The sequence below is a fragment of the Orycteropus afer genome, unplaced genomic scaffold (assembly GCF_000298275.1).
Source record: "Orycteropus afer afer isolate SDZICR_OR568_19922 unplaced genomic scaffold, OryAfe1.0 scaffold00009, whole genome shotgun sequence".
Classification (NCBI taxonomy): domain Eukaryota; kingdom Metazoa; phylum Chordata; class Mammalia; order Tubulidentata; family Orycteropodidae; genus Orycteropus; species Orycteropus afer.
Genome location: NW_006921596.1, coordinates 20,060,825 through 20,075,914, shown reverse-complemented (window position 1 = coordinate 20,075,914; position 15,090 = coordinate 20,060,825). Strand labels below are relative to the sequence as shown.

General features: G+C 38.9%; 1 protein-coding gene across 1 annotated transcript in view; it reads left to right on the top strand.

Annotated features, from left to right (window-relative positions):
• Window positions 1-15,090, top strand: part of CNOT1 (CCR4-NOT transcription complex subunit 1) — a 92,772-nt gene that overhangs the window by 70,279 nt on the left and 7,403 nt on the right. Inside the window, exons 30-44 of the mRNA XM_042781763.1 lie at window positions 129-425; window positions 1,119-1,259; window positions 1,353-1,457; window positions 2,446-2,565; window positions 3,648-3,839; window positions 4,370-4,512; window positions 5,458-5,566; window positions 5,668-5,837; window positions 6,700-6,931; window positions 9,097-9,345; window positions 9,899-10,062; window positions 10,260-10,377; window positions 12,291-12,392; window positions 13,138-13,311; window positions 14,628-14,781. Of these exons, the coding sequence (XP_042637697.1) occupies window positions 129-425; window positions 1,119-1,259; window positions 1,353-1,457; window positions 2,446-2,565; window positions 3,648-3,839; window positions 4,370-4,512; window positions 5,458-5,566; window positions 5,668-5,837; window positions 6,700-6,931; window positions 9,097-9,345; window positions 9,899-10,062; window positions 10,260-10,377; window positions 12,291-12,392; window positions 13,138-13,311; window positions 14,628-14,781 (2,470 nt within the window). The remainder of the gene's footprint in view (window positions 1-128; window positions 426-1,118; window positions 1,260-1,352; window positions 1,458-2,445; window positions 2,566-3,647; window positions 3,840-4,369; window positions 4,513-5,457; window positions 5,567-5,667; window positions 5,838-6,699; window positions 6,932-9,096; window positions 9,346-9,898; window positions 10,063-10,259; window positions 10,378-12,290; window positions 12,393-13,137; window positions 13,312-14,627; window positions 14,782-15,090) is intronic.

Sequence of the window (15,090 nt, the reverse complement as noted above, 5' to 3'; positions counted from 1 at the left end):
TGGAAATAGAAATTGGCAATTACTGGGTTAAGCTTGAAATAATTGCAAAATCATGGGTGAGATTTCTGATGGAATTGGATTCACTTATTTCAACAAGCTGCTGATTTAAATTGCTTTTTTCCACCTAGATTCCATTGTTCCAGGCTCATCCACAGTTGAAGCAGTGTGTGCGCCAGGCAATTGAACGGGCTGTCCAGGAGCTGGTCCATCCTGTGGTGGATAGGTCAATTAAGATCGCCATGACTACTTGTGAGCAAATAGTCAGGAAGGATTTTGCCCTGGATTCTGAAGAATCCCGAATGCGAATAGCAGCTCATCATATGATGCGTAACTTGACAGCTGGAATGGCCATGATTACTTGCAGGGAACCTTTGCTCATGAGCATATCTACCAACCTAAAAAACAGTTTTGCCTCTGCCCTTCGTGTGAGTTGGTTGTTTCCTTAGTGGTATATAACTGCTTGTCTTCTAGAGTTTCTCTTTCTTTGCCTGTAGCAGTGGCTTTTTACCAGTTATTCTAATAATCACCTTATTTGTTTGATGTCCTCCTTCCTCTTAGATGATAAATTCTATGAGATGAAGCATCATGTCTCTCTTTTCCTCATTGTTATATCCTCAACATAAACGGTTTGAAGATAGATAACCAAATTTTTGTTGGGTTGCACATTGAATATTATTTAAATGACTGTATATGTATGCACACTCTTTAAACTCAAAAAAACTGACTGCCAAGTCAATTCAACACATAGCAACTTCTCCTTGAGTTTCTGAGGTGATATCACTATGGAAGTAGATTGCCCAATCTTTCTTACTAGTGTTGATTCTCAGATGGCATGGTTAATTATACCTTTGTTTATTGCTTCACAGTTTTCATATTGTTCACCATATTAACACCAACATCCTGATAAAACTCTTAGGGCATTCGTGTCCTCATTTTACACATGAGGAATTGGCTTGTTAGATGATTTCAAGGTCATAGCTAATGAGTCCCAAATAGAGGCAGGATTTAAAACAATTATTCATTTGACTAATGCATTGCATTTTAACTGTCCTAAGCTATCTAACTACAGGAACCCTTAAGCTTGTTTCTTTTTTTTTTTTTTTTTTTAAACACAACAGACTGCATCTCCACAGCAAAGGGAAATGATGGATCAGGCAGCTGCACAGTTAGCACAGGACAATTGTGAATTAGCTTGCTGTTTTATTCAGAAGACTGCAGTAGAAAAAGCAGGCCCTGAGATGGACAAGAGATTAGCAACTGTAAGTTTTAGCATTTGCCTTTTAGGTATTTTTCTTTTTCCATATCAGAAAGTGCCTCATAACAAGAACCTCAGTGACTTCTTTTGTTTGCAGGAATTTGAGCTGAGAAAACATGCAAGGCAAGAAGGGCGCAGGTACTGTGACCCTGTTGTGTTAACATACCAGGCTGAGCGGATGCCAGAGCAGATCAGGTTGAAGGTGAGCGTCTGGGCTTCTGTCTCTCCTTGCGGGCTCTGTCCTTGTTTTCTTATGTTCTTACTGCTTGAACTTTCTCACCAGGATAAATGTTGTAGTTAAACTTTTGTGAAAACCCAGAGAGATAGCTCAGGGTGCAGAAGAGTATGAAGGGATGGACACTGGGAAGAGGTAACTATGGGGAGGAAGTGGGAGGGGAGCTGCTGCATTGTAAACTTTGGTCAATGACATGAGACAAAGTATATGTGAACTGCTGTATGAAAAGTGAATTTACTCTGTAAATCTTCACCCAAATCCTAATTAAAAAAAAAAAAAACTTTTGTGAGAACCATCTCACCTCAGTAGCATTTTGTTAAAGGCTGCCTGTGGAGCAGGTATGTAAATGGCTGACATTTCCCTCCAAAGTTGATGAAGTGCTGCTGGAAAGCTCATGTGTCTGTGATTCTTTATTTGCCTGTTAGTTGCTTTTGTTTCCCAGCTTGGGCTTTCCTAGTCCCATTTCTGCTGTTTCTCTTTTTAGTGCTAGTTGCTTATTGCTCCTAACAGAGTCGTGAGAAATCAGATCACTTTTGCTAGCTCCAAAGGAGAATTACACTGGATGATCAATTTTTTAATTATTATTTTCATTGTGTTTTAGGTGCAAGTTTACAGAGCAGTTTGTTTTACATTCAACATTTCGTGTACATTTGGTTTCACTCCCCAATTACCATCCCCATCCCTAACCCACAATCAAATTTGAGGCATTTTCCAGTGGAAAGACTTAATAAATTTATAAACGGACGTGATTCTGACAGGATTTAAGGGCAGTGAGCAGCATGCTATCTGAACTGTGTGTGTGCACTCAGTCATGCTGATGCTCATATTGTAATGAGTGCTGTGCTATGGCCCTTCTCAGAACCTCTGTGAAATCCCCAGGAAAGCTTTCCACTTCCAAAAAACCTTCCTTTGGTTTTGCAGTGAATAGTCTCAAAATAGGTTTTCTTCTTCCAAGGTTGGTGGTGTGGACCCCAAACAGCTGGCTGTTTATGAAGAGTTTGCTCGCAATGTGCCTGGCTTTTTGCCTACGAATGACTTAAGTCAGCCCACAGGATTTTTAGCGCAGCCTATGAAGGTAAATACTTGCCTTGGATTAAGTTGTCTTACGGTTCAATTGAAATGTTTTACTAGTTAATGTATCAGTTGTTTCCAGGGACTTCAATTTAAATATCCAGAGTTGTTGAGTGTACTTAATCTTTCTTTGTATCAGATCATCATGACAGAACTGGGGGGATTTTGTTTTTAAATCCATGAGGTTGATTTTACCTCTCAAATTTGGCCTAATTAGAGAAATTATGTGGTAACCTCATGACCCCCCCCTTTTTTTTTAAATAAGAGGATTTTTTAAGGAAAAATTTTTCCTCCAGTCGTTTGAGTATAAGTTGTTGACCTGTTGTTCATCTCACCTGAATCCTTAGGTCCCTGCTTCCTACACAGATATCCTCCTACACAAATGACCACAGTACACCATTAGAATTAGGAAATTCATACATGTTACTATCATCTAATCCTTAGTTAGACCTCATTCAAGTTTCACCAGTGATCACTTCCACAGTAAAAGGACCCAGTTCAGAATCACACATTTAATTTACTTGTCATATTTTTAAAATCTCCCTCAGTTTTCCATTTTTCATGACCATGTCACTTTTGAAGGTCACTTATTTTCTAGAACAGCCTGATTTTAGCTTTGTCTGATGTCCTCATGTGACTAAACTGAAGTAATACGTCTTTGATAGTAGTATCACAGAAGTGAGGCTGTGTTCTTATTATATCAGGCTTTGAGAGATGAACTGAGTACTATATTTTCCATGGTTTGTAGGTTTCCATAGGCTGTAGAGGACTTACTAGATGCCACAAGTGCTATTAGTCTGTCCCATTATTGATGATGTTCTCTTTAATCACTTGATTATGGTGGTGTCTACCCTGCTTTTCATTGTCAAGTGAAACACCCCTTCCCTATGCTTGCCTTCTACTGTCTCACCTGTGATGGTGTTAAGAGTGAATATTTCAGTAGCAGATATGGGAGAGCCCCACCATATTTTGAAGAAAAAAATAAATACCAATACACATGTCATTTGGTACATTGCCAATCAATTTTAAAAAATCCTTAAAATTTTTTTTTTAATCTCTTTTGGTCATTATCCTTCTCTAAAACAGCAAGCTTGGGCAACAGATGATGTGGCTCAGATTTATGATAAGTGCATTACAGAATTGGAGCAGCACTTGCATGCCGTCCCACCAACCTTGGCCATGAACCCTCAAGCTCAAGCTCTTCGAAGTCTTTTGGAGGTTGTGGTACTATCTCGAAACTCTCGGGATGCCATAGCTGCTCTGGGATTGCTTCAGAAGGTTGGTTCTTAAGCTGTTATTTCACAAAAAGCTAGATTTGTAAACATGTGCACCACTGTCTACATATATATATATGCCATTTTGCTCATGATTGTAAAAATTAATAAAAGTTTGGCTTATGTAAGCAGGTGATTTTCTTCAGAATAGGGAATAATCTTGGAAGTTTCAAGTGGTAAAATGAGAAGTCTTTGTTTTTCTTTAGGGAAAGAGACCCTTTAAAACATAGCTCTTTAGATTCTGAAGGACAAGTTGGAAAGTTGATCCAAGTTAAGCTGGGTAATATGGAAAGGGGTTATATAGGTGGGGAGCTGTGGAATCTGGCTCAGTAGGGACAGAGGAGCCATTTCTGACGATGAACAACACAGAGTGAGCAGAAAAGAATTTGAAGAATGGAGAGCTTGTTAACTCAAGGCTTTCAGAAGTGTGTTGTAGTTTGCTTTAAGATTTGGTTTCTGGCATTGACGGTTGGGCTCAGGTCACCCAAATCTCCTAAGTTTCCGTGGTTTTCAACACTTTCTCTTCTCTTGCAGGCTGTAGAGGGCTTGCTAGATGCTACGAGTGGTGCTGATGCTGACCTACTGCTACGTTACAGGGAGTGCCACCTCTTGGTCCTAAAAGCTCTGCAGGATGGCCGGGCGTATGGGTCTCCGTGGTGTAACAAACAGATCACAAGGTCAGTGGGCATCTTAGAAGAGTAGTAATTATTGGACTACATTTTGACATGCATGGCCTTCCCTATGTCCAGATGTTTTCCTTTTTCAGGGTTTCAAACCAGTTCTTTCTGGTTCAGTCATGGCTGATGAAGTGAAACCAGAATAGACCTGAATTTGTGAAATGTGGGTGAACTAGAACAGGAAAAATTATAGGTTGACAGCCTCTTGGAAACTTAATCTCCTTAGAAAATAGAAGCAGCAGTCAAATCTCTTGACAGTAGAGTTAGGTAGTGTCCGAAACAGTGGTGCCCCACTCAGAGATGGCTGTCAACTGCATGGCTTTGAATGTCCCTCTACACAGGCCTGCCGGTAATCCAGTCTTAGGCTTCAGGCTCCTGAAAGGGCTCACTGTTCTTCTTCCAGCCACCTATTCTAGGGCTTTGATATAATTTTTCCCATTCTGGCTGTTTTTCTGCTTCAGTCAAATTTTAAAAATTTGGGTCTCTTCTCATTTCACTTTCAAGCCATGACTGAATGGCTTGAACTTGTTCAGAGCCCTGCTTTTTCCCAAAAGGTAAATGGAACATTTGGGATTTCTAACTGAGTGGTGAGAGTTATTGATTGGTTGTCCTTTTTCCATCTGGGGCCCATTTTCCTCCTCATGATGAATATAGAACATAGAAGACCACTATTTTGCTTAGGGGAAGAAATTGTATGTAATTTTGTTTTAAAAGGTTTTAATGCTCTCACAGCTGTGGTGTTCCATATTTAAAAATTTTAAATGGCTTAAATGAAATCCTCAGTTTTCTAGGCTTTGAGAGTAAAGTCTGAATTCCTCATTGACTATTTGTGTTTATAACAGATTGTTTTGAAACTTTGATACTGATTTGCAAATGGGCACTTTGTTTTACCTGATGCAGTGTGATTAAGCCTGTATGAATTCAGAAATACTGATTTTTTTCTAGGTGCCTAATTGAATGTCGGGATGAATATAAATACAATGTGGAGGCTGTGGAGTTGCTAATTCGTAACCATCTGGTTAATATGCAGCAGTATGATCTTCATCTAGCTCAGGTATGAAAGGAATCTTGAGCAGAAGTGCAGTCTCTCTTAGTTGGGACGTGTGTTAGCTTTCAGTATTGCCATTCTTAACATTGTGCTTTCTGTGTTGCCAGTCAATGGAGAATGGTTTAAACTACATGGCTGTGGCGTTTGCTATGCAGTTGGTAAAAATCCTGCTGGTGGATGAGAGGAGCGTTGCCCATGTCACTGAGGCAGATCTGTTCCACACCATTGAAACCCTCATGAGAATTAATGCTCATTCCAGAGGCAATGCTCCAGAAGGGTGAGGATGAAATCCTTGTGTGTCCAAGTCTCCCAAGAAAGAGCTTTAGAAACGAATGTGCAGACTTACTAACATTTCCTGTTGTAACTGCTTTATCTACATCGTATGAGGAGCTTTAGTGAGGCTTCATCTTGCCCCCTAACTAACTGCCTCGCCAGGTTGATGTGTAGAGTACCGCACACAGTACCGGACTTGGCGTCAGTATCCTGTGTTTAAGCTCTGGTGTGGTCACTTAAAGCCTCTGTGGTTGTAGGCCAGTAACTCATCTTCCCCATGCCTCAGCTTCTTATATAAAATAATACTTCTGTTGAGAAGTAAGAGAAATAATATTAAGAAAGAACTGCACATAGTAGGCACACAGTGACATTTCTTGACATTTCTCTGAACATCAGCTCCATTTTAACAGGTAAATTTTTTTTGTCTAGAAGTGGCTTAGCTAAGGTCAGTCATTTGCATCCTGTCCTCACAAGTAGAAAGACGAAGAAATTATAAAAGCAGCAAAGCACAGGGATAAGCCCCTTGCAGTCTAATCAATCCTGACTCACAGCAACCCTAAAGGACAGAGTAGAACCTGCCCCATAGGGTTTCCAAGGCTGTACCTCTTTATGGAAGCAGACTGCCACATCTTTCTCCCTTGGAGCAGCAGCTGGTGAATTCAAACCATGTATCTTTTGGTTAGCTGAGCACTTAACCACTGCACCACCATGGCTCCTTAAACACGAGGATAGTTTAGTGTAGATAATGGAAATTGTAAAACTAAATGATTATCATTCTGTGGTTTCTGTTAAACAGATTGTCTGCTTGTATGTCTGTGAAATCACAACCATGAGTAGACTGATTGTCACTGTGTTTATTGTACTAGATTGCCCCAGCTGATGGAAGTAGTTCGATCCAACTATGAAGCAATGATTGATCGTGCTCACGGAGGTCCTAACTTTATGATGCATTCTGGGATCTCTCAAGCCTCAGAATATGATGATCCTCCAGGCCTGAGGGAAAAGGCAGAGTATCTTCTGAGGGAATGGGTGAATCTCTACCATTCAGCAGCAGCTGGCCGTGACAGTACCAAAGCTTTCTCTGCGTTTGTTGGACAGGTAGAGCTTTTGGAAAGAAAGGTGCTTTTTATTCAACATAAGTAGGGTGTGATGCCTCCAATATTAAAGCTCAGTATTGTATACCTATGGCCAGAGAGTTACCTCCATACTCATGCAAACCAAAAATGCCGTTATCATTTCTCTGTTATTGATACAGTCTGTTTTCTCATTGTTGATTACTAAGCAGTAAAGTCAGTATTCCCCACCCATTGTAGTTATATTTATCCCATCAGTAATTTTGCTATTCAGCTGTCACAGCTTCAAAGTATAATAGATAATGAATAATGAAATTGCCTAATGATTATAGTAATTTTACTAGTTTGATAATCAGCAGTGATGGGGTCATGGACTAAGAAGTGAGAAAATTTCATAATAAAAACAACAAAAAAGAATAAAACACAAAAAACAGTCAAAATATTTATATGATAGAGCATTTTATTGTATTTTCTAAATTAAGTCGCTTATCTACTACAACTTAACATGTTCTTTTGGGAAATATTTTCTAGTATTTATTTTTTTTTAGTTTGATCTAAATTGGACTCTGAGTTATATTGATAGGAATCAAACCTCTAACTGAAAAATGAGGTTTGGCAGGAATACTTGTGAATAGGACGAATAGATAACAGTGGAGGAAGAGCATCATTGTACAGGTTAACATTCTGTTTTGGATCATCAATGGCTGTCCCCAGCCACTGGGAGGGACTGAGGACCAGTCAGTGTGCATCCTACTCATAATGTTACGTTGGTGAGGGTGGTGCTCTTCCTGAACTGGCCTCCTAGAAGCTCCTCAGTAGCACTGTTACTGTGATGTTTGTTGAGGGAGAGATGCCTGTTTATTTCTGCAGACTGACCACTATATCTTCAGACTGAGATCAAAAGTTTAGATTTGTCACCAAGGAAAGATACAGATTAGGTCTAGTTTTCAAATAAATGACAGTTGACTGGAAGGAGCTGATTTGAATTGAAAAGTTTTTAAAATTTAAATCAGATGTACATTTTGAAGACAAATTTTACTACACAAGGCATATTAAGTAAATTTCTCCCCTAAAAGAATCTATGAAAGTAACAGAACATACACTGTCAAAGAGCTAATGTCTTTAATTTGATTTCTGATTTGAATGGAAGACATTTAAATCCATTAGTTTTTGTGATCACTGCTGTTTCATGGGTATGGATGTGGCACCTGTGTCAGCTCTTCCTGCTGGCTGATTTGCTCTCATTCTTCTCTCCGTGTGAAAAAGATAATGCATTACGTTTGTCTGTTCCCCACTGCACCCTTTTGAGAATTTGTTTTTCTTCTTACAAGAGTCCTGAGTCTTTTCTTTCAGTTATTTTTTTTAGATTGCCTACTAATTTACCTTTTTCTGCTTATCAAGGGGACAGTTAAATGTTTTACTATTTCTAAGATAATCCTTGGATTTCTCTTCTGGGGTGGGTTTTTTTGTTTAGTAAGCACTGACTGCCTTTTCTCTCTGCAGCCTTAACACTGTCTCTTTTTTTTGGTACTAATCAAGTAACTACTGTTGTGTTTTACTTCTGGATTTCTAGATCACATGTCATGTATCTTGTAGACTTTTTAAAGATAAACTTGCCTTTTCAACTTTAACTTAATGTTTAACAATTTATTGCTTTAAAATGGCTGGTATGATTTGTGGGTATTTCATTTAGTACCTATATCTTGTATAAATTATTATTTGATTATAGGGTTTAAGCTAATTAGAGTTTCAAAAACTTCTAGCCAGTTTTATTACCAGTTAAAGTCAACTGGAGAAATGTACCTACGAGAAAGTAAAATATAGTTTAATTCTCCTTGTGGGAATACGAATTGTCTGTGATGTCTTAATATATGATCTAGTGGGTTACTAAAAGTTGGTGTAAGTTATATGGATTCTTTTCCAAATCCTTTGGCTTTGGACTACTGTTCAAAATTGCCATGATATTATCTTTGTCATTTTCTACCTTCTCTTTTCTCCATTAAACTTAGAAGGGGAAACTCTGTACTGGTTCATTTTAGTGGACATCTCATTGTCCTAGTGATGTCTTTTTTTACAAAGTGAGAATTACAAATGAGAGAAATTAACTTATACATGAATATTAAAGCTATAAGAATCTTACTGTGTGTGTTACCTCATTGTCTCTGTTTTATGTTTTTGTTCCCATGGTAGATGCACCAGCAAGGAATCCTGAAGACCGATGACCTCATAACAAGGTTCTTTCGTCTTTGTACAGAAATGTGTGTTGAGATCAGTTATCGTGCTCAGGCTGAGCAGCAGCATAATCCTGCTGCTAATCCCACCATGATCCGAGCCAAGTGCTATCACAACTTGGATGCCTTTGTCCGGCTCATTGCACTGCTAGTGAAGCACTCAGGGGAGGCCACCAACACTGTCACAAAGATCAATCTGCTAAACAAGGTCTGAAATCCTTTCTTGCCCTTAGTCATGATACCCTTGAAGTGTACATCAGTAATTCACACCCTACCAGGCCCAGCCCCCCACAGAAATATTTTGTAGCATCTCCTTTGTCCTGAAATTAAATTCATAGATGACATGCATCTCCTTTGTCATGTAAAAATGCACTTAGATTTGGGTCTCAGGAAATCAGGAATGGGTTTGTAACCATCTGTCACTTAACCATCATGTTAGAGCAGATAAATGCTTACATTGTGGCAGCATGGTAAAGTGTGAAGGACCATGCTAATTTCTTGAGCTTTAGAAAAGTTGGGACAGTTTTGCAGAGTTTAAGTGTCTGGTCCTAGGGCAACAAAATATGAAAGGAAACACAAAACGTTGCAGGCCAAATCAGATCAATACATGGTCCCTTTGCTGTCAGTGTATATAGTTAGTTTTTTATTCCATCGGTGTGTGTTCTTTAATGTGGAACTTAAGAATGCAAGGTAAAGTGTGGCTTGAATGTGTTAAGTGAATTATCTTTGTGACTATAAGCTAAAATCCATGTGTTCTCTAGGTCCTTGGGATAGTAGTGGGAGTTCTTCTGCAGGATCATGATGTTCGGCAAAGTGAATTTCAGCAGCTTCCGTACCATCGAATTTTCATTATGCTGCTCTTGGAACTCAATGCACCTGAGCATGTTTTGGAAACCATTAATTTCCAGACACTTACAGCTTTCTGGTGAGTATTACTGGTTTTGATACAGATTTCCTGTTAAGAGTCAATGGTTTAATGTTATAAAATTCGAGGATTAGAATTCTTATGGTTTGGGGGCATGCTGATTTGTAAGATAACTTGCATGTTGTGTACTTACATTACATTCATTCAACTTTATTTAAGTTGGACTATGCTTTTGACTGAGGTTTTTCTTCTTTCAGCAATACATTCCACATCTTGAGGCCTACCAAAGCTCCTGGCTTTGTGTATGCCTGGCTTGAACTGATCTCCCACCGGATATTTATTGCAAGAATGCTAGCACATACACCACAGCAGAAGGTGTGGCTGCAGTTCATCTCCTACCAATAAAGACTGTAACTAGCCTGGGGCTTGTTAGTTCTGCCTTCAGATTTCTTAGTTATTTAGTAGTGATTGTTATTTTTTCCAAACATGGTTGGGAATCCTTCTATTTACTGTTGAGTCATGTGGTGGAGAAAGGTTGAAACAAGTATAGGTAGTTCCCAAATTATTACAACAATGTGATGAACCAAATTTAATGAGCATTCGTTGTGTGGGGGGTGTATCTTCTCATAAGTAATACGTTGGAGTGCATGATTTGCTGGTGTTACCATTCTCAGATGTTCACTGTTTATGATCTACTGTTCAAAACACAGCCATATTTATAAAGATACCGATAATAGAAGGCAGTAATAATGAAAACTTGAAAAAGAAAAAAAAAAGAAACTGAGGAATTCAACCTATGTCAGAACAGACTGACAGTGGAGTCATTGGAACCCCATCATCAGTGGAGGAATGCTTGCACTGGTGTGCTCTGCCTGAAAGCCATACTTCACTGGTTAGGGTGTTGTTTCTCAAAACTTGTTGTAAGCCGTCTCTGTCAGTCTCTAAGTTTTTTTGTTAAAAAAAAGTTCAAACCTTTGGGTGCTTGCTTAGACATCTGAATAAGATACCTGAGTAATGTCTTGGAACCTGCCAAGTTTTTTTTTTACAGGGAATTCCTAGTGCAAAGTAACTTGAGAACCACTGGGCTACTTTATTTGAAGAAATTAGAATCAAGGTCTATTTTAAAGAGTTCTTGGTCTCACTGGAAATACAACACAGTTAATATGAGAAATTTCTCTCCCATCTTGCAATTAAATACCAAACGAGTAGACAGAAGGCTTTGAACTGGTTCTTCTCAGTTCATTCATGGGTGACAAAGCAAAACTAAAATGGACCCAAATTTGTAAAATGTGAGTTAACTGGAACAGGAAAACAGTGTTCCTGCTGACAACTTAATCTTCCTCTTAGAAAAGACAGTGGGCATGTTGCACAGCGACTAAATCACTTGACAGAGTCGGAAACGACGGTACCCCACTCAAAGATGGCAGCCAGCCACACAGCTTTGACTCTGTGTCACTCTCCACAGTCTTGGCAGTAATCCAGTCTTTCGCATCAGGCTCCTGAAGGGGCTCACACCTCCTCCGAGTCTCCCATTCCCAGGCTTTGTCCTGTAAATATTCTCGTTAGGTTTTTGGTATGCTTCACTCGAATTCTAAAAATTGGGGACTGTTCTGATTTGGCTTTGTTCATTTTGACTGAACCGTTTTGAAGCCCTGGTGGAAGGTACTCTTAGCCTTTTAGATCAGAAGAAAATTTGATTATTGGGATTTGGAGTGATCTTGCCCATCTCCAAAAAAAGTGAATTAATTAATTCTTAAAGGGGGTTAGTTTTGTTTGATGTAGAACATGTTGAAAAGTTTGGTTGAAAATAGTAAGATTCATACTATAAACTATTTGCCAGGAGTTGGGAGTGGGAAAAGAAATGACTGAAATTCAGAACTTGATTAAAAGATGGAATGGGAGGCGGGGGGACCAGTTGTCAGTCTCTTGGTTTTCTGTTCTATTTGAAATTTCCTCAGCTTTCTTCAAACAACACCTAACACCCTCCCACCCCTACTCCCCCACCCCCATTTATTTTTTTTCAATTTTGCTGTAGGCACAAGGACTGACCAACTTGTCCTAGAATTTCTGGAGCAAGTTTATTTAAAACATCCCCACTGTCTCCATAATTATACTCACTGTTTTTTTTTAATGCAAATCAGTCTTGAGTAGAGGGCCTCCTGTCAGCATTCTCCAGTTACAATGGTCTAAAGTAGTAATCTGGTCACAGTGTGGCTGCTTGGGTACCTTTTTTGATCCTGGAACAACAGTGGAGGAGAGTGTGGCTCATGAGTATTCCTTCCTTTCAGGGATGGCCCATGTATGCACAGCTACTGATTGATTTATTCAAGTACTTAGCGCCTTTCCTTAGAAACGTGGAACTCACCAAACCTATGCAAATCCTCTATAAGGTAACTGATAAAGTAAAGTAACTTGATGATCTTTCTGAAATTTAAAAATTAAGATGCAAACTTTTAACTGGGAGTTGCAACACTAATAAAACATTTCGTTAAGTTTTTTTATTAAAGTATCATGTATATTCAGAAAAATGCTGAAAGCAAACATACTTGCATAATTAGTGTCAAGATCATAGGGTGGCCACGTGGTCAGCTTCAGTAGATACGGCCCGTCCCCCGGGTATACCAGTTTCCCTTCCAACAGCAAATCAACAACTGTTTCGTCATATCTTTGCCACACTTGTTACCTGTTTTTCATTGAAGCCATTCGGGCTGTGAGAGATTTAATTTGCACTTCTTGATGAGGTGTTCTTTTTCCCCTCATTCTGCATTTTTTCCCTAATTTCTACTCTTTTTTTCTACTTTGCCTTTAATTAGCTTTTTTTTTTTTTTTTTAACTCTGCTTATAGAAGCTTACGTCATTTTCCCCGTTTTTGTTATTTTCCAGCCTCTTGTAGCATATGCATTTAAGGCTAGAAACTTCTAAGGCCTACATTTGAATGATTTTTCAGATGTGAATACGGAGATAAATAATTTGTGATATTGTTAGTGTTGGTGAAGCCTGTAACATGGTTTTTTATGGTATTGAAGTATACTTCTTTGCCTTTTATACTTGAATTAAATTCATAATAGGAAAATTGTTACTCCCATTTTCTAAGTGTGGAAACAGCTAATGTTTTTCTTGTTTTTTAAAAAACAGGGCACTTTAAGAGTGCTGCTGGTTCTTTTGCATGATTTCCCAGAGTTCCTTTGTGATTACCATTATGGGTTCTGTGATGTGATTCCACCTAATTGTATCCAGCTAAGAAATCTGATCCTGAGTGCCTTCCCAAGAAACATGAGGCTCCCAGACCCATTCACTCCTAATCTGAAGGTAAAGATGCAACTAGCCTAAGGAAAAGACAGTTGTAATTCTTCTGCCCTTCCTTTGATAAGCTGGCTATTTAAACCCTTCTTGAGGACTCAAGTTACTTGCTTAGGTAAGGGTGCTGTTTGGGGAGCAACTGTTTGTTTATTAAGCCTACTAAGTCAAACTCACCATCCATCCACTCCTTGGAAGGAAGGTTGGGCAATCTACTTCCATAGTGATACTGCCTCGGAAACCCAAGGAGGGGTCGTTATGAGTCAGGTCTGACTTGACGGCACGTAACAACAACAACGAACAACAACAAGGCATGACATTATTGGTGCTGAATATTGGTTCTCAGTGTTTGTATAATTGCTATTTTCATCTCAATTTTTATATTAAATTTACTTTTATTTATAGAACCTCCACCTAGCTGCTGGGGCATCATTTGCTAGGTGGCCTCCAAATGACAGAGTTGCAGAACAAATACATCTGTGTAATGCCCCCACCCACATTCCTGTTTCAGAGATGATTTTTCAGTGCTTGTGTTTTATTTAAACTGTTGAAGTAACTTAGAGAAAGGACTAGTTAAAATCATACCACCCTAACATGGCTACTATAATTTTTATGTATTTTCTACTCTTTTTCTTTTCCTTTCACATGCATTTCTTTTTCTTTTTTCTTTTTTTTAAAGTAGCAAGTGTGTGATAACCTTCTACTTTGTTGTGCTGGGCTTCTTTTCAAAGACTGAGGCCCTTGATGAGTAAGGGATCATACCTTGGACTCCTATTTTGAAATTCAGGTCTAGAAAAAAAATCAGTTAATAGTATAAACTATACCTGTCCCAAAACGATACCTATCTTGTTTTATTTTAGAAGAGTAATACCTATAGAAGGGGCTCTACTGGCTCAGTGGTTAAATGCTCAGCTGCTCACCCAGAGGCTGGTGATTGTAAAGGGCAGAAGCTCCACAGGAGGAAAGCTCTGTGATCTGCTCCCACGGCAGTTATAGCCTGGGAAACCCTGGGGGGCAGTCTTCTGTCACACAGGGTCGATGTGAGTCTGAATTGATTTGATAGCAGACAACAGTAATACCTACAGAGTGAGAAGTTTCTTTCATTTTGTATATGGATTCTTACAATAATTCCCCTCTCCCTTTAAAAAAACTGAATTATTAAAGATTCATAAGACTAATAAAAAGTGGCAGCTCTACCATTGGTGATACTTACAATATGTATCACTTTAGCGGGAAGAAAACAGTCCTACCATTTCCTAACACAGGTACATTTTGCTATAACTCCTACCAATGATTCTGGTTGTGATTCTTGAATTTATGTGTGGCAGGTGGACATGTTGAGTGAAATTAACATTGCACCCCGGATTCTCACCAATTTCACTGGAGTGATGCCACCTCAATTCAAAAAGGATTTGGATTCCTATCTTAAAACTCGATCGCCAGTCACTTTTCTGTCAGATTTGCGCAGCAACCTACAGGTTAGTTTGTCTTGAATGCAGGTTTTCAGCTGTGTTTTCCACACAAAGCACTTGGTGTATTAATTATGTAATTCTGTATGTGGCCCAGTTGTGAGTTTGTCTTTTCAAACTAATTGCATGCTTTGATTTGAAGATTTTAAAACATACTGTCAACTCTAATGGTTGGGTGGGATTCAGTGGATTATAAATTGTACTGGTTCATTCATCAGAAACACAATGCTACAGTCCCAGAAGAGACTCCCAAGGAATGGACTGTGTGATTTCTGAAAGAATATACTATTGGTAGTCATTTCCTGTCTCTACCCCAAGATTT